This window comes from Oncorhynchus gorbuscha, linkage group LG15 (genome assembly GCF_021184085.1).
Source record: "Oncorhynchus gorbuscha isolate QuinsamMale2020 ecotype Even-year linkage group LG15, OgorEven_v1.0, whole genome shotgun sequence".
Classification (NCBI taxonomy): Eukaryota; Metazoa; Chordata; class Actinopteri; order Salmoniformes; family Salmonidae; genus Oncorhynchus; species Oncorhynchus gorbuscha.
In genome coordinates, this window is record NC_060187.1 from 30,831,776 (window position 1) to 30,859,021 (window position 27,246).

General features: G+C 41.8%; 1 protein-coding gene across 2 annotated transcripts in view; it reads right to left on the minus strand.

Moving 5' to 3' along the window:
- LOC123996922 (inactive N-acetylated-alpha-linked acidic dipeptidase-like protein 2) overlaps positions 1 to 22,717 on the minus strand; it is a 294,216-nt gene extending 271,499 nt beyond the window's left edge. For both annotated transcript variants that reach the window (XM_046300766.1, XM_046300765.1), the window contains exon 1: positions 22,591 to 22,717. In XM_046300766.1, the coding sequence (XP_046156722.1) occupies positions 22,591 to 22,633 (43 nt within the window). In that variant the 5' untranslated portion in view covers positions 22,634 to 22,717. The remainder of the gene's footprint in view (positions 1 to 22,590) is intronic.
- Positions 22,718 to 27,246: the final 4,529 nt, after the last annotated feature.

Consider the following 27,246-nt stretch of genomic DNA (forward strand, 5'->3'; position numbering starts at 1 on the left):
AGAGAGGAGAAAGTAATTGATTTCGCACTGATCAAGCGATGTATCTCCAAAAAGTGGATAACAATAAACTTTTTTAGAACATGGAAACCTGATTCATACCGGAGGAAAGGTGACCCGTCGGAGGTCAGAAATGACACATTTGATCATGTCAGACAAGCATATGGGGAGAATAACTTACAGTTTCTTTGGAGAGTAATAGCCTACTCGAATCATGTACAATATCTACAGATGTGGGATCTTAATTTCATCACCCTGTTGGAGGATAACTTTCCTGCAATGCAAGACATTCAAAACTTGCAGAGTACTTGAGATTTTAAAAGGCTTTTGAGGTTTGTCATTTCCACTTGACTTGATTTTCAACCCATACAACAATTTCCACATTATAATTCACACATCCTGTTGCTGCAGGATTCTATTTCCTGTTGCTGTAGCAAACTGGCTCAAATTAACAGCCTACATCTGTATGTGGTATGTGTGCTATCTAAGCACAGATGGACACCGCCAGTAACTATACAGTAGGCCTATAGACAGTACAGTACAATCACTTACATGCAGTTCTGAACTCTGAGGGTTTTAAACTCTTCATTCTAACACTATGACATAGCCTAAGGCTAGGCACTAAAGCCTCTTTGTGGCACCTCTTACTTTCAGCCAATTAAGACAAGCTTTGATGCAGACATAAAGGTCTCCTATTGCATATTGCACCATTACCATTTCACTGTTGAAGCTCAAACTGAACTTTGATATTCACACTGAGCCTTTTAAGAAGTTAATTCAATTAAAATGACTGGGTCGTCCTGAACTCACCTTACACATGTTCACTTGTATTATATAAATTACACTGAACAAAGAAAGGTGATGGAGATGCTTGGATGAAGGTCTAAATATGGGTAAATTGCACATGGGTTGGCAATTACTTATTTTAAAAAACACCTCAGAGTGAAACACTAAAACTATCCAATATTCAGTAAGACTGCCCACTTATCACCTTGCCTAAATTAGCCTAACCTAACTCTACCTTGCTGTGTACCTTTCTTGCTTGATAAAGTATCTACATATGATAAAACAATCAAACAATGTTAATATAAAACTACTCTTGAACCAATGCTTGCGACATTGGACATTTACTCGGCCCTGGTTCCGCTTGTGAATGTTAAATCAAAGCAACATCCCAAGTGTTCTGTTTTCAGAACATAAATTATGACCAAGGATCTCCTTCTTAATCAACCTAAGCACACACTACTAATAAAACATGATAGCAATACAGTTTTGCAAAGTCAAGGTAAAATATTTTGTCCGTAAAGCAAGCCTAGAGAGCACTTTGCATGTCATATAAAATGTCCTACGGTGGTAAAATAAATATAACTTAGCCTATAAAGTAATTAATTCAATCACAAGGGAACACAGTGTACACTATAAGACCACTGGATTGATGCTCCAATAATTTCTCAGCCTAAATATATGGCACAGTAATAATATATTTAGGTAAAAACAGCATCTCCCTCTACCTGTCTGATGGACTAACAACAGCACACAAATGCCTAACCTGTGCCCAAGCCAATACATCTACACATTTAACATACCTATACACTGCATACACACAGCCACATAAAACATACACAGTCAGCCACATATTGCCTGTTAGAAGTGTTGGGGAGAGGAGGCCGTTGGATTGTCCCCTAGCTCTGTGCCTGTCAAACGATAGCTTTCCTCAGGACCAATTCAGTTTGATGGGTCTTTGAAAGCTTCTTGCCGGCCCTTGAGTTCCCTAAAAAGGAAGTGACCTAAGCCAAGCAGCAGTAATTACCTCCACAGTTCACCAGAGAGTTCTAATTTCTGTAGCCTCCTGACTATTCCTGGAGTCGCCATTATGTGTGATTGATGGTTTATAAAAGCTTTTTTACAGTTCTGACATTTGTGTGAAACAAGCAGGTCTGAACTGTCCATCTGGTGTACCTGCCTCCTCGGCACCCCTCGCCCCCCTCCCCAAAGTCCTCCACTGTCCTTGAGCTGCGGCTTGTTGCTTTGATCATGGCTCTTTAGGGAAAGGGCAGGAACACAGAAAGATGAATGCATTTCCCAGGGCACATCACAGGCGACTCCTCTGCGCTTTAATCACTATCAACACCGCATTGTAAATGCAGAGAGTGTGCCAAGCTGCTTACAAGCACAACTGTCACCAATGTCATATCCACCACTGTGCTCCCCGCAGGGGTAGCATACTTAGTCCTTTCTCTCCTTTCTCTGGTTGAGCACAGAGCACTGCTACTGTAGCTCTGATGAAAGAGGGAGGAAGATGCTAAATATGTATCTCTTTATCAGAATGCTTGTTGTGGATGTTTTCCCTTTAAGGAAATAGAACAGAGGTCAGGGCTTCTCACCTTGAACGCAAATTAATTGATTGCTGTGTTTACACCAAGAGATAGGGTGACAATCTCAGCTTGTGTTTAGTATCACACTGATAAAGACAGTACACTATTGATGTGTCCAGTAAACTGTGCAGAACACACTATGTGAAGATAAACATCAGTTTCCAATGTACTGCTGCTTCATGGCGGTAGAGATGGACTCAACTACACGCTTGCATGCATAATTTTCACAACCTTTGTAAAACACATCCCATTTACAACCAATTATTTTTCCAGTAAATATATGACTGAATTAACAGGTTGACTGCAGACTAAGGGTCAATCCAAAAATCATTCGCCAGGCTTAGGCAGAGGTAGGCACTCCCATTCATACACCATGCAGCATATACAAAAGTATGTGGACACCCCTTCAAGCGAGTGGAGTCGACTATTTCAGACACACCCGTTGCTGACAGGTATATAAAATCGAGCACACAGCCATGCAATCTCCATAGACAAACATTGGCAGTAGAATGGCCTTACTGAAGAGCTCAGTGACTTTCAACGTGGCACAGTCATAGGATCAAATTTCTGCCCTGCTAGAGCTGCTCCGGTCAACTGTAAGTGTTGTTATTGTGAAGTGGAAATGTCTAGGAGCAACAATGGCTCAAAGTAGTAGGCCTTACAAGCTCACAGAATGGGACCAGCTAGCGCTGAAGCGTGTAGCAGGTAAACATTGTCTGTCCTTGGTTGCAACACTCACTACTGAGTTCCAAACTGCCTCTGGAAGCAACGTCAGCACAAGAGCTGTTCGTCGGGAGCTCCATGAAATGAGTTTCCATGGCCGAGCAGCCGCACACAAGCCTAAGATCACCATGCACAATGCCAAGTGTCAGCTGGAGTGGTGTAAAGCTCGCCACCATTGGATTCTGGAGCAGTGGAAAAATGTTATATGAAATGATAAATCACACTTCATCATCTGGTTGTCCGACAGACAAATCTGGGTTTGGAAGATGCCAGGAGAACACTACCTGCCCGAATACATATTGCCTACTGTAAAGTTTGGTGGAGGAGGAATAATGGTCTGGGGCTGTTTTCATGGTTTGGGCTAGATCCCTTAGTTCCAGTGAAGGGAAATATTAACGCTACAGCATTCAATGACATTCTAGATGATTATGTGGTTCCAACTTTGTGGCACCAGTTTGGGGAAGGCCCTTTCCTGTTTCAGCACGACAATTCCCCCGTGCACATACAGAAATGGTCTGTCAAGATCGGCATGGAAGAACTTGACTGGCCTGCACAGAGCCCTAACCTCAACCTCATTGAACATCTTTGGGATTAATTGGAATGCCGACTGCGAGCCAGGCCTAATCGCCTCAGATCAGTGCCCGACCACACTAATGCTCTTGTGGCTGAATGGAAGCAAGTCTCCGCAGCAATGTTCCAACATCTAGTGGAAAGTCTTCCCAGAAGAGTGGAGGATGTTATAGCAGCAAAGGGGTGACCAACTCTGATTTTGGAATGAGATGTATATAATTGACAGCACAAAGACCATACCATGTCTTGATTTCCCTTTTAAGACCCCAACACTGAACACAACAATATAAATGAAAATGGCCAATTCCCTGGTTAGTTAAGCTAATACAGCCTGCACATGTTTTATTTGAAATAACGAGATGAGGAGCATTTTCTCCAGTATGTGGCACCCATGTGCCTTGACCAGTCACCACACAGGAAATGACAGCCATTAAAACAGTCCTGGGGGAACCATATCTGTCTCAACTACACTACATATGGTTAAGACGTTTACAGTAGATCAATTATCACAATTCTCTAATGACTTTAATTTCATAGACAAAGCGCACGTTTTTTACGAACATTAATCAACCCGTAATTAATGTAGCTCTGACTGCATATCCATTGCTATCACTGTAAATTCCACCACATGAAAGACATTTAAATAAAACAACAACACTTCCTGTAATGATGACCAATCCAAAACCCACCTCTTGTAATTCCATTTCACCATCATCATTAGCCAGGTGCAGAGAGAGCAGTGTTTGGTCTCTAAACCACCAAGATACAAAGCTGCAAGGCTTTTTAGCTTTCTGTGCACCTCCCAAGTTTCCTTGGAAACCTGGGAGTCGAGCAGAACACAGATGTCACTGCTATGCATCCTCCACATTGGTTGTAAATTCAGGATTAGAGCTTTCAATATGATTAGAAAGAAAAGCATAAATTGGCATAGACACCACCCTGTCATTATCATCAACAGCATTTTTTTCCATTGTTCTATCAATCATTTTAAGGGTTGGAATCTGGATTCATGCATGTGTTTTCAACCCATTGTAATCTAGTTACTTCCGGTATACCTACTAAAAAACCCAAGGCAACCCCTTAAAGTGTAATAGCTTGCACATGAGAATCACCTGGCTAGCTATGTGTTTGCTTTGAATCCTGGAGACCCAGGATTTGACATGGTACCTATCATTGAGATGACAGGGGGAGAGAGATAGAGAGAGAACGGAGGGAGGGAGCGAGATATAGACGGCAACATTGGTGAAGACCTGTCTCTTCTTCCCACCACTGAAAATTCGCTGGTGATAAAGTGAATTAAATGTAGATTAGCCCTCATGCTTGACCCGGCCGCTTTGAAAAGGCACAAAAAACAGATTACGGCTGCTTGATAAGGAATGGGGCTGCAGAGACAGATCACATATGAGGGATGGGGAGCCTGAGAGGCAGAGGGGGCTGAGCTGAGCTGAGCTGAGCTGAGCTGAGCTGAGCTGAGCTGAGCTGAGCTGAGCTGAGCTGAGCTGAGCTGAGCTGTACTCTTTCCACAGGTTGACTCCTGTGGGGACCTGTTGCCAGGGTAGCAGAGGTGCCAGGCAGAGATGGCAGACTTGTTTGCTTTCCGCTCAGCTCGGTCAGACTCTATGCCATGTTCCTGGCTGTGCCCGAACAGGGTTTGGGGCACACACACACACACAGAGACATACCCCAACAGCAAGAGAGAGAAAGACAGACATGGAAGTGCTAATACTGCAGTCTCTGAACACAGCCAAGTGACTGTCAACTGTGTGCACTGTTGCACAAAAATCATGCTTCCCTATGATTTTGGCCATATTTGCATTTCGGAGTTCCTACGATTCCTATTGTGCACTGAAAGGAAAGACAACCACACACAAAGTGAGGGCATCTAGGCTACAGGATCTTAATTTTAGCCAGTTTGCTACAGCAGGAAAATAATCATACAGCAACAGGAAATGTGAATTATTATGTGGATTATAATTCATTAACATTTTAGTAGGGTTTGATACATTTTTCAAAAGGGAAAATTATGTCTGACATGTCTAAGTGGAAACTTCAAATGTCAAATGTCTTTTTAAACCTCAAATACACTACAAGTGTAAAATGTATTGCACTGCAGGAAAGTTCTTCTGCAACTGAGTGATGCAAATAAGATCCTACATCTGCACAAGGAAAGCTCATAAAAGATCACCTACGACTATTTGTTAATGGTAAACAATAAGTATTCATAATAACCATGTAATGGTTCCTAAACATGCATTGGATCTTTCTTGTCTGATCATAAGGGGTTTTGGCAGGGCTCCTAAATAGTGATGATGTCTTGGTCCTCCGGGACAAGGAGATACTTCAGTCAATGTCAGAGCGGTTTGTTCTGGTGGAAAATTAAAAACCAGACCACATAGCCTGGCTAATTGTTTCTCGGGGAATTACTTTCTTTAGATTATGAACACTTGAACATAGGTTTAGAGTTCAAGAAATCAAGTGTAAAAATTGTTTGGGATGAAGCTGTCGTGTCACATTTTATTAACGTAATTTACAAGATTAGAATTGAGGAAAAACCAAAAAGTCAATTTGAACTTGCAGAAGTTCATTGAATTATAATTTAATCAGACTGACAAATCAAAGGAAACAGACAAATGTGCTTGGAAACATTAAAAAATAAAATGCAATAGATATGATGGAGGAATGGATTTTGAACAATGTTTTGGACAATATAATGTAAACCTCATACATACTGTAACATCCTGACCATGGTGTGAGTCACTACTGAAGCTATCACACTGTGATTTACCACTGTATGGTGCATCTCATCACTTGTATTTGACTGGAATTTACTCACCAGAAACTACTAAACAACTAAAAACGATTTGAAAATAACATCAGAGTCGATAAAAAGTCATCTTGGCCAAAAGAGAGGCAAACTGGGGAAAAAAAGAACAAGGCACAATGCCAAAACCTGTTTGTATGTGAAGTCTGTGACAGCTATAAAGGCACAACAAATAGCATTGTCACCTTCTCATGCGGCGTAAACCCTTGAATGCCAAAGTAAGGCGTGTACAGGTGTTTGGGGAAGATAAGACCCCCTGTCCCATATTTTTAAAAGGGTTCCAGCTTTTAAAAAAGGTACATATTGCTCGATGCTAGGATGCCAATCATTTCCATTTCAAATAGACCTATAGACTTAAGGCTTGTCTCATCTGGGAGAGGTCTGGGAGAGGTTCTTGTCACTTGAGTCAGTGCTCAGTAAAAGATTGAGAGATAGAGAGATGGACTGAGATGCTCCTGACAGACAGAAACCTACAGATTATATCTAAAGGTTCTAAATCTCACCGGAGAGTACAACATTAGCCTATAAATGCATGGATGACAACCAACCCATGAACGTATGAGTAAAACTCTCTTTGAGTTTCTTTGGGGTACTCTCTTATGGCAATGCTAAAGAGGAAATTTGTTGTAGTCTCCTTATTTGTGGCTATGATGTCTATACAGCGGGTTAAATGCTGTAGTGACAGTAGTGCTGGTTACAACCATTCTTCAAAGGAACACTTGTATCACAAATGATTCATTATGTTATAGTGCATCCAGCAGACACATCACTAAAAAGTTCCAAAAGTATACATTACTGAAGCTTCCATGGAGAATGCTTAAAACCATTAACATATTGCACATGCAATATGATGCAGATAATGCAGCTGGCCCAGAAGCAGAATAATGCTCCATAGCTTGTGGCAAAGCAATAGCGACCTGCTATAATGGAGGCCATCGGCATGCCAAAGAGATTCATTTCATAACACACCCCTGCCAGCACATGATGATACGCTTGTGAAACAAACTGCATCAGAGTCAAAATGATCATGACTGTGATTATGTTTTTAAAGCCACTGAAATCTGAGCATGAACATTTGTATCACAGGCTTAAAAGGTACAGTGGTGTAGCTGCAACATTCCGACCAGAAGATCAAATATCAATGTGGCCGGTATAGATGGTCACAGAATAAGCATTCTGTGCTGTTTAGTAATGTAATGATATTGAGCTGAGATTGTTAATTAATAGTGCTTAGCGATGAACATATATATTATTTTTTCTTGGGGGGGGGGGTGTTATTAAACAACTAATCGACGTCTGTTCAATTACTTGCTGTCACGAAGTCGGCCCCTCTCCTTGTCACCGGCCTTCTAGCCATCGCCGATCCACTTTTCATTTTCCATTTGTTTTGTCTTTGTCTCACACACCTGGTTTCAAATCCCCAATTACTTGTTCATTATTTAACCCTCTGTTCCCCCATGTTTGTTTGTGAGTGATTGTTTTTATGTAATACGTTCAGTTTATGTGCGCTCGTTTATTTTGTATTTGTATTTGTCTATTTTCAGTAAAATAAATGTATTTACTCATATCTGCTGTCCTGCACCTGACTCCACTACACCAGCTACACACAGACTACATTACACTTGAATTCCATTTCATTTATTTGTGAGTTCAACACTCCGTTTCTCTAGAGAGAAATCAAATAATTAATGATAAATTGTCAAGAAATATGTGGGACGCTGGTCTGATTTTAAGTTATAGTTTTCATCAGACAAATATTCAGCCTAGTTCAGCGCAGAAACTTGGTAATTAACCACAATGGCCATAATCCATTGCGCCTGTTTTTTCCGGCCACGGACAGAGGCAGATGCATACACACACAGACCACCTGAGACCACATGAGAGAGGAATGGCACAACACACAACACAATGATGACAGAGATAGAGACAGGTGAAGTAGCTCTACCCGATTGACAGTTGAAGTAGTTGGTAATAAGCAATCTTATTAACCACTTGAAACTCTGGGGGCAGTATTTCATTTTTGGATGAAAAACGTTCCCGTTTTAAACAAGATATTTTGTCACGAAAAGATGCTTGACTATGCATATAATTGACAGCTTTGGAAAGAAAACACTCTGATGTGATGAACAAAATGGAGCGATTTCTCCTACACAAATAATATTTTTGGAAAAACGGAACATTTGCTATCTAACTGAAAGTCTCCTCATTGAAAACATCCGAAGTTCTTCAAAGGTAAATGATTTTATTTGAATGATTTTCCTTGTTTTTGTGAAAATGTTGCCTGCTGAATGCTAGGCTTAATGCTATGCTAGCTATCAATACTCTTACACAAATGCTTGTGTAGCTATGGTTGAAAAGCATATTTTGAAAATCTGAAATGACAGTGTTGTTAACAAATGGCTAAGCTTGTGAGCCAATAAATTTATTTCATTTAATTTGCGATTTTCATGAATAGTTAACGTTGCGTTAATGGTAATGAGCTTGAGGCTATGATTACGCTCCCGGATACGGGATTGCTCGTCGCAAGATTGCTCGTATGCCCAATCTACCTTGAAGAACTAGTAAAATGATTTAGTCAGCCAGCTAGCTACTACTAGCCTAGCTAAATATGATATATTCGTTCACAGAGATAATGTTAGATGGTTATCTGGCTTGCTGTTACTGCCTAAGAAGAGATGAGATGATGACTTTAAGGGTTAGGGTTAGAAGTTTTAAAAAATAGTACAAAAATGCAGTAATATACACAACTGAAATATTTTATTAAAGTAATGTGAATACAATATGGTTAATAAGTGACAAGCAGTAATGGGCGTTCACCACCATCATACCACCCTGCATCCCACTACGGGCTTTCCTCTGAATCTTAGCAGGGTTTGTCCTGGTTGGTCCCTGGATGGGACACCAGATGCTGTTGGAAGTGGTGTTGGAGGGCCAGTAGGAGGCACTCTTTCCTCTGTTCTAAAAAAAGAACCCAATGCCACAGGGAAGTGATTGGGAACATTGCCCTGTGTAGGGTGCCTTTTGAATGGGACGTTAAACAGGTGTTCTGACTGTCTGTGGTCACTAACCTGTTAAAGATAGGGCTGACTACTGCCCCCTTTGGAGGAATTGCATGCCCATAGTAAACAGAAAAACAATCTGTCAAAAATTGCTAATATGTGCATATAATAATAATTATTGAATAGAAAACACTCTAAAGCTTCTAAAACCGTTTAAATTATGTCTGTATGTAAAGAAGAACTCTCAGGGCAGCCATTCTCCCAAACTCTCTCTTGTCATCAGAAAAGTTGGCCCAACTTTGACGTCATCGCCCCCACCCTTCCCAAGCAGCTACAGACCCAGGAACAGTTTCTCTGTCTTCAGCGCGATGTCTGCTTTCAATGGGGCTTCTCATTGTGAGAATCGCGAGCTCACGAGACTTTTGGCGGGCTGAAACCTTCCGGTCACGCGAAAAAACAGGTACTCTCATGCGCGCCTCGGCTCCAGTGCTCTCTTTCTTCCAGGATTGACTTAAACGATGTGTGTGTTTCTGTTCGTGCTAAGGATTGTTGTCCACCTTTATAACATGCTAAAGCTTGATTCTGAACTTAGTTTGACCAGTTTAGTCTACATATAATATGTAATTTTGACGTTTTGGTGCGCATCCACTTGAATTTTGGCTGAATTTCAACTGAAATATGTCGCGTTTGATAACCTAAAGACACAGACTTCAAAACTAAACGCTGTTTTTGGTAAATATAATTCCTTCCAGGTCTTCTGATGGAAGAACATCAAAGGTAAGGGAATATTTATGTGGTAAATTTGGGTTTCTGTGGACTCCAAGATAGAGGAGACATAATGCTAATTTCTGAGCGCCGTCTCATATTATAGCCTAGTGAATGAATTCTGTAACGTTAAAAATAAATGTAACACAGCGATTGCATTTAGACGAAGTGTATCTTTCTATATATATATGTAGAACATGTATATTTAGTCAAAGTTTATGATGTGTATTGCTTGTTATCTGACGTTATCTGCCGGAGCTATCGTCATTTCTCAGGACATTTGAGTAGCATTTTTTGAACAATGCGTCATTGTAAACAGAGATTTATGGATATATATAGCATATTATTGAAAAAAACATAAATGTACTGTGTAACATGTTCTATTACTGTCATCTGATGAAGATTTTCAAAAGGTTAGTGCATTATTTTTCTTTTAATCCTGCGTTTGTTGATTGCATATTTTGTTCAACTTGGCTATGCAAATTAGCTGTGTCTTCGGTGGTGGTTTGACATAAATATGTGCTATGTTTTCACCGTAAAACATTTTAGAAATCTGACTTGCTGGGTAGATGAACAAGGTGTTTATCTTTCATTTGAGCTATTGGACTTGTTAATGTGTGGAGGTTAAATATTTCTAAGAATATCCAGCTGAACGTGGGAGGGGGTCGTTCCCAAAAGGGAACCCAAACCGTCAACAGGCTAAAGAGCCCATGGCTAAATTCCCAATCTGGCTCTCATACCATCATGGCCACTTAATCATCCCCAGCTTCCAAATGGCTTATTCATCCCCTTGCTCTCCCCTGTAACTATTCCCCAGGTCGTGGTTGTAAATGAGAATGTGTTGTCAGTCAACTTACCTGGTAAAATAAGGGTAAAATAAATAAAAAACATAATGGAGCTCTTATTAATTGTTTTATTCTGTGTTGTTACAGCATTCAACCCATTGTCAGGGAAAAGGCAGGTGTTGGCTGGTGGAAACTCTAAAATAATTTAAAAGTCATTATTTCATAATGCATTTAATGTGGCAAAAAATATTTAAACCATAATTAATTTTTAAAACAAAATGTCCCCATGTTCTTCAAGTGTGATGGGGGAAAATGTGTTACAGTAGGACATTGGGAAGACGCTGAGAGGAAATTGAGTGAAATTATCCAGGTTCCCATTAAATAGGCTGATTTAAAAGTAAATGAGAAATATTTCTCAAATAGTCTCCTTCATCTACTGATGCCGTTTTTTTCCCCCTCGAGGCCCCCACACTGGCCCATTTTTTCCTTGAGGCCCTCACTATTAGCCAGATAATGATAATTTTGCACAAAAAAACCCAAGTTAGACAGACCCACTATGCTAACAATGTACCAACCCATCTGACATTTGCCCGAAATGCCAGACGGTCAGTCCACTGTACGGCTTTCGCCTCTGCATTTAAATCACTGCTATGTTTCCTGTTAGCACACCCTGACTCTAAAGTATTCATCTACACTCTACACATGGTATTTTTCTATTCAGTCTTCATGAGACGTCTCAGGGTTTGGGTGTGAAGGTATTGTTCAGTCAAGCAGAATCTTTCCTGCTTCAAATGAAGAAGAACATCCATCAGCACTAAATGATTCATATCAGCTCTTAGTATCAGTTGGCCAGTGGAGGAGCACACACTTGAATGCACTGTGTTGCATTACTCAGAAATGCACACAAACATACTTTAACTTTCTCTCTCTGAATAACAGGTGAAGTGTCAATAACGCATTACTTTTCTGTTGTTTCATCCCTTGTTGATACAGAACTACTCACAGAGGGCAAAGGCACTAACCTACCCAAACATTGGCCATTTTTATGGCTCATTGTGGAAAAAAATCTGTTAAATGTTTGAAAGGAAATACATGAGAATAAATGTTTTCTCTTGACCTATTTGCCAACAGATGATAATTAATAACTATAATCACCTGTAGCCATGTTAGATCTCTTAATAATACGAGTTTGGAATGTCACAGCCAGTATCCGCGATTCATAACACTAGGCCCGGATTCCAAATTCATATGTAATTATGGAGGTGGTGGTAACAGCAGACAGGGGAGGTAATTAAATAGAGAGAGACAGAAAACCTCTTCAGAACCAGGCTCTGACTGGAGCTCTGCTCTACACAGGGGGTGATCAGTGACAAAGCACACATAAAGATCCAACACATACTGTACACATACTGTACACTCCACGTCAGACATGTTCCAACTCGTGTTAATTCCTTCCCCATTAAATTCACTAGGCAAGGGATGGTCGCTTCTTTAGACAATGAGGGTCCTGCAGATCACGACAAAATCTCTAACTTGATCTAAATAGGCCTAAAGGAGATATGGGTCGCCTGCACAAAATTAGCAAGATGCTTGAGACTCATGGGCCTATGCCTAAGCCTTAGTGGTGCTTCCAGTCCCATTAGATCACCCAGTACTTAAGAGACCTGAGAAGGAGCAGCAGAGCCACCTGGGCCCTACTGAACCATGTGTATGGCTGGGTTAAAACCAGTGGATTGTGTCCTGCTCTGTATGTAGGCATGGGCTGATAAACATCCATATTGGCATGTTTTTACCTCAAACGATAAAAGATAAGGCACATAACCCTTTGTCATTTTACTGAAATGCATCATTGTTTTGTATGGGGCCTTACTAGGCTTTCTCCACAGAATGAGGGAGAATGGGGTTAATAAACACTGTAGCAGAAGAGGAGGGGATGGGGTCGGGGTTTCTACATATTTAGAACTGTTGCTTTCAACTATTGTAATTTGATCATAGGAGGTAATCAATTAGTCAACATCTTGTAGTGTCTGCTTAATTAATGAGCCCGAGCATGGGACTTGTTTGCATCATTAAAATCTCAAAGTCGTTGTGCGCCAAGTGTTAAGGGAACGCTGTCATTAGGAAAATATCTGTGCTCAAGTGATAATCAATGCTGTTCACTGTTGGGCCTTTTAATCAATGTAGCTGACTAAATCAGATAGGCCAAGTTCTTGTTCTTTCTTTGGGAGCTGTATCTTGTTTCAGTGAAGCTCTCATTTGCGTCTCGTCAGCTAATAAAAGTTTCATAACATGAAAAAATTGTGTTTTGTCTCAACTTATGTTTGCAGTTATTAATTATTTGTAATTAACCAACCAACCCTGTATCACATACACAGTAAGTGACAGAGGAGAACCAAGGTAACTGAACTTGATGAACTGACATGCCCTGAGTTACTGTCACGATTTTCGTCCTCCTATTCTGAGGAAAAGTAGGAAGGATCGGACCAATACGCAGCGTGGTAAGTATTTTTAATTAAAACTGAACACCACACAAAATGAAAACGAAATCGTTCCGTGTGGAAAACACAGACACAGAAAATAATCACCCACAACCAAAATGGGGAAAACAGGCTACCTAAGTATGATTCTCAATCAGAGACAACGATTGACAGCTGCCTCTGATTGAGAACCATACCAGGCCACACACAGAAATACAACATAGAAAAAAATAACATAGACTACCCACCCCAACTCACGCCTCGACCAAACTAACACAAAGACATAAAGGAATTAAGGTCAGAATGTGACAGTACCCCCCCAAAGGTGCGGTGGCGGCTCTGATGCGGGACGTGGACCCCACTCCACCATAGTCTTGGCCCACTTAAGTGGAGCCTTTGGAGCAGCGACCCTCGCCGCCGACCTCGGACAGTGCCGTAGTGAAGGGCAACTCCGGCAGCGCCGGAGTGAAGGGCGGCTCTGGCAGCTCCTGACTGACAGGCGGCTCTGGCAGCTCCTGACTGACGACTGGCTCTGGCAGCTCCTGACTGACGGGCGGCTCTGGCAGCTCCTGACAGACGAGTGGCTCTGGCAGCTCCTAACTGACGGTCGGCTCTGGCAGCTCGTGACTGACGGGCGGCTCTGGCAGCTCCTGACAGACGGACGGCTCTGGCAGCTCCTGACAGACGGACGGCTCTGGCAGCTCCTGACAGACGGGCGGCTCTGGCAGCTCAGGACAGACGGGTGGCTCTGGCAGCTCAGGACAGACGGGCGGCTCTGGCAACGCTGGACAGGAGGGAGACTCTGGAAGCGCTGGACAGGAGGGAGACTCTGGAAGCGCTGGACAGGAGGGAGCACCTGGAGGGAGGAGACGGAGAGACAGCCTGGTGCGTGGGGCTGCCACCAGAGGCCTGGTGCGTGGAGGAGGCACCGGATGGACCGGACCGTGGAGGCGCACTGGAGGTCTCGAGCACTGAGCCTGCACAACCTGTCCTGGCTGGATACTCCCCATAGCCCTGCAAGTGCGGCGGGGTGGAACAGACCACACTGGGCTGTGCTGGCGAACCGGGGACACCGTGCGTAGGGCTGGTGCCATATAACCCGGCCAGAGGACACGCACTGGAGACCAGATGCGCTGAGCCGGCTTCATAACTCCTGGCTCGATGCCCACTCTAGCCCGGCCGATACGAGGACCTGCGATGTAGTGCACCGGGCTATGCCTGCACGGCATAACACGGTGCCTGCCCGGTCCACCTCTCTCCACGGTAAGCACGGAGAGTTGGCTCAGGTTTCCTACCTGACTTAGCCACACTCCCCGTGTGCCTACTCCCAATACATTTTTGGGGCTGCCTCTCGTCCCTGTTGCACTGCCGTGCTAACTCCTCATAATGCCGCCGCTCTGCTTTGGCTGCCTCCAGCTCTTCCCAGGGGCGGCGATATTCCCCAGCCTGTGCCCAGGGTCCCTTTTCGTCCAAAATCTCCTATGTCCAGGAGTCCAGAACCCTCTGCTCCTGGTTACCACGCTGCCTGGTCCGGTTGTGGTGGGTGATTATGTCATGATTTTCGTCCTCCTCTTCTGAGGAGGAGTAGGAATGATCGGACCAATATGCAGCGTTGTAAGTGTTCGTCATATTTTTAATTAAAACTGAACACCACACAAAATGAAAACGAAACAGTTCCGTGTGGAAAACAAAGACACAGAAAATAATCACCCACAACCAAAATGGGGAAAACAGGCTACCTAAGTATGATTCTCAATCAGAGACAACAATCGACAGCTGCCTCTGATTGAGAACCATACCAGGCCACACACAGAAATACAACATAGAAAAAAAGAACATAGACTACCCACCCCAACTCACGCCCTGACCAAACTAACACAAATTCATAAAGGAACTAAGGTCAGAATGTGACAGTTACTACAAAGGGACTTATAGGTAATTCATCATGGTTTGTTAATAGGGAGAACAAGTAAAGCAATATTTACATTACCATGTCAAATTCAGTAATCAGTAAAAAAGAACAGGACAAATCCCTCATCTCTACCTAAGTGTATTCTGACACAACAATCTGCATTCCTTATGGAGGATGAGGACACCTCTTATAAAGCACACAGTGCGTTTCAACAAGAAAATGTAAACGTACACACTTTTTGTGGGAATGTTATTATTTCTATAGTTACTCTGCTACAACAGTTAGCTATGAATGAATGGTACAGTATAAACATGATGACAGGAGCCTGTATGCTTTTGTACTGTACATAAAATGCATTTCCATGGACAAACGTTAAGCCTGTTCCTCCTCTAGCAGCAATCCTGATGTGTGAGTGACTGAGTGCCAGTTAAGCCAAAATCCCTGACTCCCTGACCGCAGCTCTGGATGGGGGCTGGCTGTCTCCCTCCACGTGTTCAGCGGCGATCAGCCATGTCATAGCAGGCAGCGCTGACTCTATCGACACACCAATAAATCTGCCTGAGGAGTTCATGAACTGTACTGCAGGAAACTTGGGACAAACCAGGGTGTGGTAGCTACAGCACATTAACAACTGACAGAAATTACACAGAGAAAATGCATGAATAAAGAAGCAGACATCAGTCTACGTCAGCAGTCAATCCTGTGTTCTATATCTTGACTGCGCTGAGAAGTAAGGTCTTAGATCAGTGGCTGCTGTGTTTGAAAAGACTTGGTAGTCTGCCGTGACATTTAAGCGGTGCATCGGTGATGTATGTGACTGTTCCAATGGTTTGACTGAGAGCCACTGTCATGTTTATAGACACTGGGTTAACTGGGACATGCCAGGCCAGTGAGTATTTGTAAATTAAATAAACTAAGGGCTGAATTCAATCTATATCGCAGAAGTATCGCAGAAGATCCAACTGCATTCATGGTAAATGTGAATGCATATGTTGGCTGTTAAGATATGGGGACAAGGTTAGTGTTAGGACATAGACAAACACACTATCCAGCATACACTTCATTCCCCTAGGGGGCAGCAGCAGCCTTGCCTAGGTGTTGAGCCTGGTTGATAAGCACATCAGGTGCTGCCAATTAGCATGATCGCCAGTCAGTGTCACAACTGGCAAGCCATGAGGCTGCTGAGTTTGTTTGGTGGCCAATAGGCCTTTCGTTTGTTTTTAGATCTTTAGTCCGGGCATGCCTTTGGTATTTTTCCTTTTTGTATGTTTATTTTCGTCACCATCTGAACACCTAATAATCCGCTTGGACTGGTCTACCAAGAGGTCAAGACGGAGATGACCCTAAACCTGATAAGTTGCTGTCTCCCTGGGCACATTTACATCCAACACGGTTCTCAAACTCTGATTTCTCACATACTGTAAATGCACACATTCATTCAGATTACATACCAGTTAACTACGCCTAAAACCCCTAGATTAGTGAGTGCCACAATATTAGCAGGCTAGTTATTTGGTTTGTAACACACCTCAATCAGAAATTATCTTTACATTTTAAATCCGATCCTCCACGATACTTCTGCGATACAGATTAAATCCAGCCCTAAAGCAGATGAACACTTTGTTAGAGAGAGAAAATTGCTACCCTTAAATCCATTCGCTCTGTGGAGTAGAGAGGAAGCAAGGGAAAATGTACTGACTTCTCAATAAAATACTCTTCTGTTGACCTTTCTTTAGCTGACAAATTGAGAAGGGCCAGATCAGTCTTTCCCCTCACGTTTGAGTGAACACATGACATCAGAATGTGTCTTCATTTTGATCTTGGAGCTACAGTACATCCACACATCCTATAATCAGCCAATGACCACTCTCATTGAGCATGAAAACAGTTTGCATGCCTTCCCAGGGGTTAGTGTGTAGAGGTGAGTCAGATTAGGCTTCAATGTGAACATGCTCTAAATTTGAGTAACTAGGCCCGTTGGAAGGACTTGTGAGATTAAACACATTAAACACATCCTGTACAGCTGTATCTGTTTAAATTGACATATTTAAATACTCGCCGCAAAGGGGGATAAAGAAGACATGGACTAAAAGAGGCTTAGCACTTATTTTATGGACCGAGAAGGAAATGACAGGGCCTAACATACACACGCTGTTCAAATATCCATTTGCGTGCCATTCCACGTTTCCAAGCAACATTTCTATTCCTGGTTCAGGCTCTACTACAAAAACTTGACAAATAAATGATAGCCTCTGGATGTTCTTCCTCCTTCAAAGACTGGATTAATGCGGGCAAGGCCGACCCTGGGCATAAGCATCATACAGTGCATTCGGAAAGTATTCAGACCACTTGACTTTTTACACATTTTGTTATGTTACAGCCTTATTCTAAAATTGATTATGTTGTATTTTTTCCTCATCAATCTACACACAATGCCCACAATGACAGAGCAAAACAACTTTTTTTTACATTTATTTTGAAAATGTATAAAACATTCTAAACTGAAATATGACAATTACATAACTATTCAGACCATTTACTCAGAACTTTGTGAAAGCACCTTTGGCAGTGATTACAGCCTCTCAGCACTCACAAACTTCTACAGATGCACAATCGAGAGCATCCTGGCGGGCTGTATCACAGCCTGGTACGGCAACTGCTCCGCCCTCAACCGTAAGGCTCTCCAGAGGGTAGTGAGGTCTGCACAACGCATCACCGGGGGCAAACTACCTGCCCTCCAGGACACCTACACCACCCGATGTTACAGGAAGGCCATAAAGATCATCAAGGACATCAACCACCCGAACCACTGCCTGTTCACCCCGCTATCATCCAGAAGGCGAGGTCAGTACAGGTGCATCAAAGCTGGGACCGAGAGACTGAAAAACAGCTTCTATCTCAAGGCCATCAGACTGTTAAACAGCCACCACTAACATTGAGTGGCTGCTGCCAACACACTGTCATTGACACTGACCCAACTCCAGCCACTTTAATAATGGGAATTGATGGGAAATGATGTAAATATATCACTAGCCACTTTAAACAATGCTACCTTATATAATGTTACTTACCCTACATTATTAATCTCATATGCATACGTATATACTGTACTCTACATCATCGACTGCATCCTTATGTAATACATGTATCACTAGCCACTTTAACTATGCCACTTTGTTTACTTTGTCTACATACTCATCTCATATGTATATACTGTACTCGATACCATCTACTGTATGCTGCTCTGTACCATCATTCATTCATATATCCTTATGTACATATTCTTTATCCCCTTACACTGTGTATAAGACAGTAGTTTTGGAATTGTTAGTTAGATTACTTGTTGGTTATCACTGCATTGTTGGAACTAGAAGCACAAGCATTTCGCTACACTCGCATTAACATCTGCTAACCATGTGTATGTGACAAATACAATTTGATTTGATTTATGACACAACAAGCTTGGCACACCTATATTTGGGGAGGTTCTCCCATTCTTCTCAGCAGATAATATTAAGCTCTGTCAGGTTGTATGGGGAGTGTCGCTGCAAAGCTATTTTCAAGTCTCTCCAGAGATGTCTGATCGGGTTCAAGTCCGGGCTCTGGCTGGGCCACTCAAGGACATTCAGAGACTTGTCCCGAAACCACTCCTACTTTGTCTTGGCTGTGTGCTTAGGGTCGTTGTCCTGTTGGAAGGTGAACCTTCGCCCCCAGTCTGAGGTCCTGAGCATTCTGGAGCAGGTTTTCATCAAGAACCACTCTGTACTTTCCTCTGTTCATCTTTCCCTCAATCCTTACTAGTCTCCAAGTCCCTGCCATTGAAAATAATCCCCACAGCATGATGCTGCCACAGCCATGCTTCACCAGAGGGATAGTGCCAGGTTTCCTAAAGACGTGACACTTGGCATTCAGGCCAAAGAGTTCAATCTTGATTTCATGAGACCGGATAATCTTGTTTCTCATGGTCTGAGAGTCTTTAGGTGCCTTTTGGAAAAGTGGGCTGACATGTTCCCTTTACTGAGGAGTGGGTTCTGTCTGGCCACTCTACCATAAAGGACAGATTGGAGGAGTGCTGCAGAGATGGTTGTCCTTCTGGAAGGTTCTGCCATCTCAACAGAGGAACTCTGGAGCTCTGTCAGAGTGACCATCGGGTTCTTGGTCAGCTCCCTAACCAAGGCCCTTCTTCCCCGATTGCTCAGTTTGGCTGGTCCGCCAGCTCTAGGAAGAGTCTTGGTGGTTCTAAACTTCTTCTATTTAAGAATGATGGAGGCCACTGTGTTCTTGGGGACCTTCAGTGTTGCAGAAATGTTTTGGTACCCTTCCCTAGATCTGTGCCTCGAAACAATCCTGTCTCAGAGCTCTACGGGCAATTCCTTTGACCTCATGGCTTAGTGTTTGGTCTGACATGCACTGTAGACAGGTGTGTGCCTTTCCAAATCATGTCCAATCAATTTAATTTACCGCGGGTGGACTCCAAACAAGTTGTAAAAACGGAAACAAGATGCACCTGAGCTCAGTTTTGAGTCAATAGCAAAGGGTCTGAATATTTCACTTCGTCATTATGGGCTGTTGTATGTAGATTGCTGAAAATAGTTTTTTTAATCAATTTTAGAATAAGGCTGTAACGTAACAAAATGTTGAAAAAGTCAAGGGGTCTGAATACTTTCCGAATGCACTGTACGTGGTCACCTAAGGCCCCTGGCCGCTAGGAGGACCCCCCCAAAAACAAATTCAGTCTGGGTTTTAACTTACTGTTGAGTGTTAAAATAGTAGAAAACAAATTTGGATGTGCATCAAGAGTTTTCCTCTTGTTATGTCAGTCACTGATAGTCACTCAATTATCCCATGTCAACATTTTTAGATTGGTACGAATTGCCGAGGGGCCCTGACCTGCAGGGGGCCCCAATTGATTTTGTTAGTAACTCTCACTCAGATATCATATTAACATTTTATAAGTCATGGCAAAATGTGCAGAATTCCTGGAAATTAGCTGTAAAATAGTAGAAAATGTGTTAGAAAATTGCAGAATGTTCTCTCTATCCCATAGCAAAATGTGTAGAATTGCAGGAAATTAAATGTAAAACTTTCTGTCAGTAGTGTATGACAAGACCAAATGCAGGTACCAAAGAGGCACGTAGCTCAGAGGTATCAGTTTGCCTTTGTAAGCTAGCGGACGCGCGATGAGGCCTGTCCTTATCAATGTCTGATGATAATAAAGAGCGTTTTCTCTGCTGGGCAGATAACAAAGAGCTTTCCCAAGCCAGCTAAGATACCAGGCTGTAGCGTAGCTGGCCTCCCTGCTCCATTGTTACTGAAAAGACACATCTGATCACATTTCAAAAGAAAAGGTGAACACCAGATAATGTATGATCTCTCTGGAAAGTTGAGAAAAATTCATGCCAAAGGTAAGACTAAACTTCTGACCCAGTGCTCTTTCTAATGCAGAGTGGCAGAGTGTCTGAAATGTATTATTGAGCACTATCTCATTGATATTATGCAAACACAATACCATAGCCAACAACCAGACTACAAAATGGAACATTCTGCCAGGGGAGTACAATAACGTTATACTCTCATTGTAATGTGACCCTAAAACGCGACCTGCATCTCACAAGCAAACACACCACACGTACAACCTAAACTGACATTTAGCTCCCAGCTCCGTGCCTTCATGTGAATTATTATAAGTGGTTTAGTTATGATAGAGGAGAGTAAATTTTCATTCAGAAACTAATCAAGTATCCACCTTTGACCCCAGTGGGCGAGGAGAAGACAGCACAATGTTTTTTTTCAATCTAACAAGTGTAGACAATGTGACCTGGGTCCTAAAAACAAACCCAGTGAAATGTGCTCTCCACTCTTCTCCCCTCAGCCTCACCACTGACTGTCCACCTAGGAGATTAAGCCAGGTGAAAGAATGTGCTACCTGGTTGGAATGCCAACGCTGGGCTGAAGAACAGCTTACTGTACAGGCACCTCCACAGGACGAAATTAGAACAAGACAGGAGCCTCTATCAAAAAAAGAGTCTTAAAATAGACTACAAATCCACACAATTCCAGGGAAGCTTTATTATGCATTCATATAATTAAAACACAGTAGAAAAAGAATGGAAAATATTCAAGACCCACTTTATAAACAGTGGGTCCTTCATAGACAAGTGGCTCCTCCATATACAAGTTGGCCCATTGACAGGAATACAGAATGTAATGTTTTCTGTAAATAAAACTATGAGTCAAGCATCTTGAACCACTCAGGAAATCTCCAATATAAGAGTATATGTAGTGAAAGAAAGAGAAGCTCAGCTAGCAACACAAAGCAAGTGTATGAACACAGAGTGTAACAGATAAGAACAGCAAGAGAGAGGTGAAGCCAAATTCAGACAGGTCTTACTGTTACTAAAATGGTTTATACTTTATTTCACGGTCCTGTTTCACCTGTTTGCCTGGTATTTGCATTTGCATGGTTAAATCAAGGATTTAATATGTTATACCAATGGGTACTTTCTCATACTTAGTAACTCGCTGGTACCAAATAGTGTGTAATATTGCTTGTTTTAATCAATCCTAAAGAAGCAAAAGAACAGAGTAATGATTAAGTTATTATTGAGTAATTGACAATTCACCATGTAATTCCAAGTAAATACCAGGTAAAGAAATAATGGACTGTAAAATTTAGCTTAACCTCTATATAATTGAATTTTCTCAAATGACTGGGTGTTGGTTGTGAAATTTTTGTCAGTTAAAATGTATAATGGAGTAGCAAACCATATCCCTTGTTGCAGCCAGCCAGCCAGCCAGCCAGCAGAAGCACCTGTTTTTTTTACCCTACAGCCAGCTTGTGGGTTGCTTCTCTCCTCCAGCAGAGAGTGCCAGCAAGAGGAGAGACAGAATAACGCTAGCGCTCGTCTTTTTCAAACCTCCTACCTTCCTCATATGAATGTTATTAAACACAAAAAGTAGCTCCTCTCTCTTTAGAGAGCCAGCCACCAGTAACAAACATAGAGCATTGCATGCGGCTGGCGGTCTAACAGATCCAGGAAATAGAGGAGCGGCTGTTGCTCCACAAAACTTCTCCTATTCAGGGAAAGCAGTACACAGACGAGGCACTGCATTCAGTGGATCGATCAGAATCGTGACACAAACAGTGTGGCAATATAATCATTTACCTTGCAGGGCTGGGTCGCTAGCATATCCATGTGTGTCTCCCATTGTTCATTCCCTGTTTGTGTGAGTCCAGGGACAGGGAAATAGGTTATCTAATAGGCTCCCATGTAACTGCCGTCCTCCCGACTAAGCTGTAACACTAGAAAGGCTTTCTTATGTACAGACATTAGCATAGGTTGCTTCCTGGCTCACCTGTACTAATCTAACCTGTTCTGCTGTTGATTGACATCGCTTCCTCCTCATTGCTGTATACTGGACCCACCTGTTATACAGGTATAAGCAGCAAAGCTACTCTATTGTGTTGTGAAGGTATCAGATTTCACTTTCATATATATATATATATATATATATATATATATATATATATATATATATATATATATATATATATATATATATATATATAAATATATAAATATATAAATATATAAAAAGAAAACATTTACTTGTGCGTCATATGTTCATCATGTTTAAACTTGGAGAATATTTTCCCTTCTTAGAAGCAAAGAGATGGGGAATTTATTAAAGGATTTAATGTTTGTAGTAGTCAGTAATACAACCAACATGTTTTCCCCCATGTGAGACACAGGGTGCATTTCAACCTCCTATATGTGAGGGATTTTCACCCGCAAGCACAATGGAAAGGATAAAACCGCTAATATAGCTTTGTGCCAGTCTATAGGACTGTCCCACACTAATCCAAACAAAAGTAAATGATTTGTTGACGATCAAAGGAGCTTTGAAACAACATGATCTACAAGTCTATATCGTAATTTGTCAAAGGACAGGTTGATTAATCCATAGAACCTTGAGGGTTTACAAAATACCAAGGTTTTATCTGATTGCCACCCAATTTCAAATACACATAGATAAAGTTCAGTCACTATTTTCTTGTAAAAAAGGAATGTCTGTGTTAGATATGTGTTAGAACAGCGATACCAATGGGAGAGCTTGCCGTTTCTAACTTTACATTCAATTATCAACTTCATGAAATTCATGAGGATATGTAAACTGAAACCATTTTCCTATTAGGAACAATGATATTTTGGGGGGATGCCAACAATGGGCAATATTAAAATGTGGAATGACAAAGAAAATAGGCAAATATTACACTATGGTCTATTAGAAAGGAATCCATTGAGAAAGAGCACATAAAGAAACCATTTCAGTAGTGGTAGAGTCTTGGCAGGGGAGATCAAAGCCCACTCCATATGGTGATAATAATTATCATCAAATCTCTTTGGCTCAATAATTGTCACTTAATATGCAATTAATTATCAACAGATCAATACCCACAGGGTGAAGAGCATTGACTATAGCGGCACAGCCAAAATGGTGGTAACAAATGAAAACACTGAGACAAAGTAACATTTTGTTTTCATACTCTGGGCTAACTCTGTGGATCAATGTGAGCACACTCCCAGAGATGGGTGCCACTGTGAGGGCATGTGTTTGAAGGCAATATATCATTGGTGGCTGTTAAAATCCCCTTCATCAATCCAGGAGTCTAGGTCATGCCAATTGTGGTCCATTACACTGGTTGACTTTCCATTTACCACACACGGGCTTTAAATGTTAAACATGCTGAGCAAACATTTAGGTCCAAGATGTTGCTGACTTGAATAAAAGATAAAGGAAATACAAGTAAGCCACAACACAGACATCTATGGACATACTGTATGCTGTGCTGCTTTACCAGATAGACATCAACTGCTGTCTGACAAAATTGAATGAACATAATCCCACAATTCCAACCATAATGCAATATTCTCAGCTATTGTAATGGGTATATATCTAAAGTGGGTACATCTACAACTGTAGCTATTCTTGTTTATGTAATACACATGGGACACATATATGCCTTCATGTGCTGGTGCCTCAGATAAGAGGTGCAGGGATCGAACAGGATCTCTAAACACTGTAATGTACAGTGCCTTGCGAAAGTATTCGGCCCCCTTGAACTTTGTGACCTTTTGCCACATTTCAGGCTTCAAACATAAAGATATAAAACTGTATTTTGTTGTGAAGAATCAACAACAAGTGGGATACAATCATGAAGTGGAACAACATTTATTGGATATTTAAAACTTTTTAACAAATCAAAAACTGAAAAATTGGGGTGCAAAATTATTCAGCCCCCTTACTTTCAGTTCAGCAAACTCTCTCCGGAAGTTCAGTTAGGATCTCTGAATGATCCAATGTTGACCTAAATGACTAATAATGATAAATATAATCCATCTGTGTGTAATCAAGTCTCCGTATAAATGCACCTGCACTGTGATAGTCTCAGAGGTCCGTTAAAAGCGCAGAGACCATCATGAAGAACAAGGAACACACCAGGCAGGTCCGAGATACTGTTGTGAAGAAGTTTAAAGCCGGATTTGGATACAAAAAGATTTCCCAAGCTTTAAACATCCCAAGGAGCACTGTGCAAGCGATAATATTGAAATGGAAGGAGTATCAGACCACTGCCAATCTACCAAGACCTGGCCGTCCCTCTAAACTTTCAGCTCATACAAGGAGAAGACTGATCAAAGATGCAGCCAAGAGGCCCATGATCACTCTGGATGAACTGCAGAGATCTACAGCTGAGGTGGGAGACTCTGTCCATAGGACAACAATCAGTCGTATATTGCACAAATCTGGGCTTTATGGAAGAGTGGCAAGAAGAAAGCCATTTCTTAAAGATATCCATAAAAAGTGTCATTTAAAGTTTGCCACAAGCCACCTGGGAGACACACCAAACATGTGCTCTGGTCAGATGAAACCAAAATTGAACTTTTTGGCAACAATGCAAAACGTTATGTTTGGCGTAAAAGCAACACAGCTCATCACCCTGAACACACCATCCCCACTGTCAAACATGGTGGTGGCAGCATCATGGTTTGGGCCTGATTTTCTTCAGCAGGGACAGGGAAGATGGTTAAAATTGATGGGAAGATGGATGGAGCCAAATACAGGACCATTCTGGAAGAAAACCTGATGGAGTCTGCAAAAGACCTGAGACTGGGACGGAGATTTTGTCTTCCAACAAGACATTGATCCAAAACATAAAGCAAAATCTACAATGGAATGGTTCAAAAATAAACATATCCAGGTGTTAAAATGGCCAAGTCAAAGTCCAGACCTGAATCCAATCGAGAATCTGTGGAATTAACTGAAAACTGCTGTTCACAAATTTTCTCCATTCAACCTCACTGAGCTCGAGCTGTTTTGCAAGGAGGAATGGGAAAAAATGTCAGTCTCTCGATGTGCAAAACTGATAGAGACATACCCCAAGCGACTTACAGCTGTAATCGCAGCAAAAGGTGGTGCTACAAAGTATTAACTGAAGGGGGCTGAATAATTTTGCACGCCCAATTTTTCAGTTTTTGATTTGTTAAAAAAGTTTGAAATATCCAATAAATGTCGTTCCACTTCATGATTGTGTCCCACTTGTTGTTGATTCTTCACAAAAAAATACACTTTTATATCTTTATGTTTGAAGCCTGAAATGTGGCAAAAGGTCGCAAAGTTAAGGGGGCCGAATACTTTCGCAAGGCACTGTATGTGGTTCTCTGAGTGGATTCGAAAGCCACAAAAAGGCTTTAAACCCCAAGGACAACCTTCATCCAGCTGAGTGAAGGCAAGACCATATGGTAATAGCATCGATAGATCATTTTCTTGTTTGTAATGGGTATAGTTGATTAGACAACAATCAACACACAATGAGAGAGGAATCACCTTTACAACTCAACTATCGGAGACAAGACTGCTCTCTGAATGCAACATGGATTTATTTTGATGTGATGAATGGCCATTCATGGCTGGATTTAACAAGCAAGCCTTGAGATCTGCCTCAGTCCATACAACCTACAGTACATTAATGAGCACGTCATGAATGCAGTCTGCCTCTCTCTTCCCCAATCCATACTTTCATTCATTCTCCCCCTCTTCCCCTCTCTCACTTTTCTGAGAGCTGAGACTATGGGGCAAAGATAGGTGAAAATGCTATTGTACTTTGACAAGCCCCCAGTGAATTTCTGAACGCTAAATGTGACAAATCTTAAACTCTTATTCTGCCTGAAAATGTCTCTACTAGGCAACCAACAGTATAATCTGACAGCTCATTGAGGGCAACCTCATATTTGCAGCTCAGAATCATAATTTAGCATTAACATATCAAAACTGAAAAGCACTGATAATGTAATGGCTATTGGTGGAAGAAGGTGAGGACCAAGGTGCAGCGCGTTCATCTTTTATTAGTTGAACTGATCACTGAATAGCAAAACAACAAAGAGCACAACCGAAACAGTTCTGTCTGGTGCAGACACAAAAACAGAAAGGAACTACCCACAAAACCCAGGTGGGAAAAGGCTACCAAAGTATGGTTCTCAATCAGAGACAACGATAGACAGCTGCCACTGATTGAGAACCACACCCGGCCAAACAACAAAGAAATCCAAAACATAGAAAATGAACATAGAATGCCCACCCTAGTCACACCCTGGCCTAACCAAAATAGAGAATAAAAGCCTCTCTATGGCCAGGGCATGACAGATAAATGTAAACATCATTGAATTAAGATCCAATGTTTTGATAAGAAACATTTTTAAACAATTGTTTTTAGACAATGACATCTGCGTGTGAAAGGATAAGCTGTATACTGTCTCAATTCA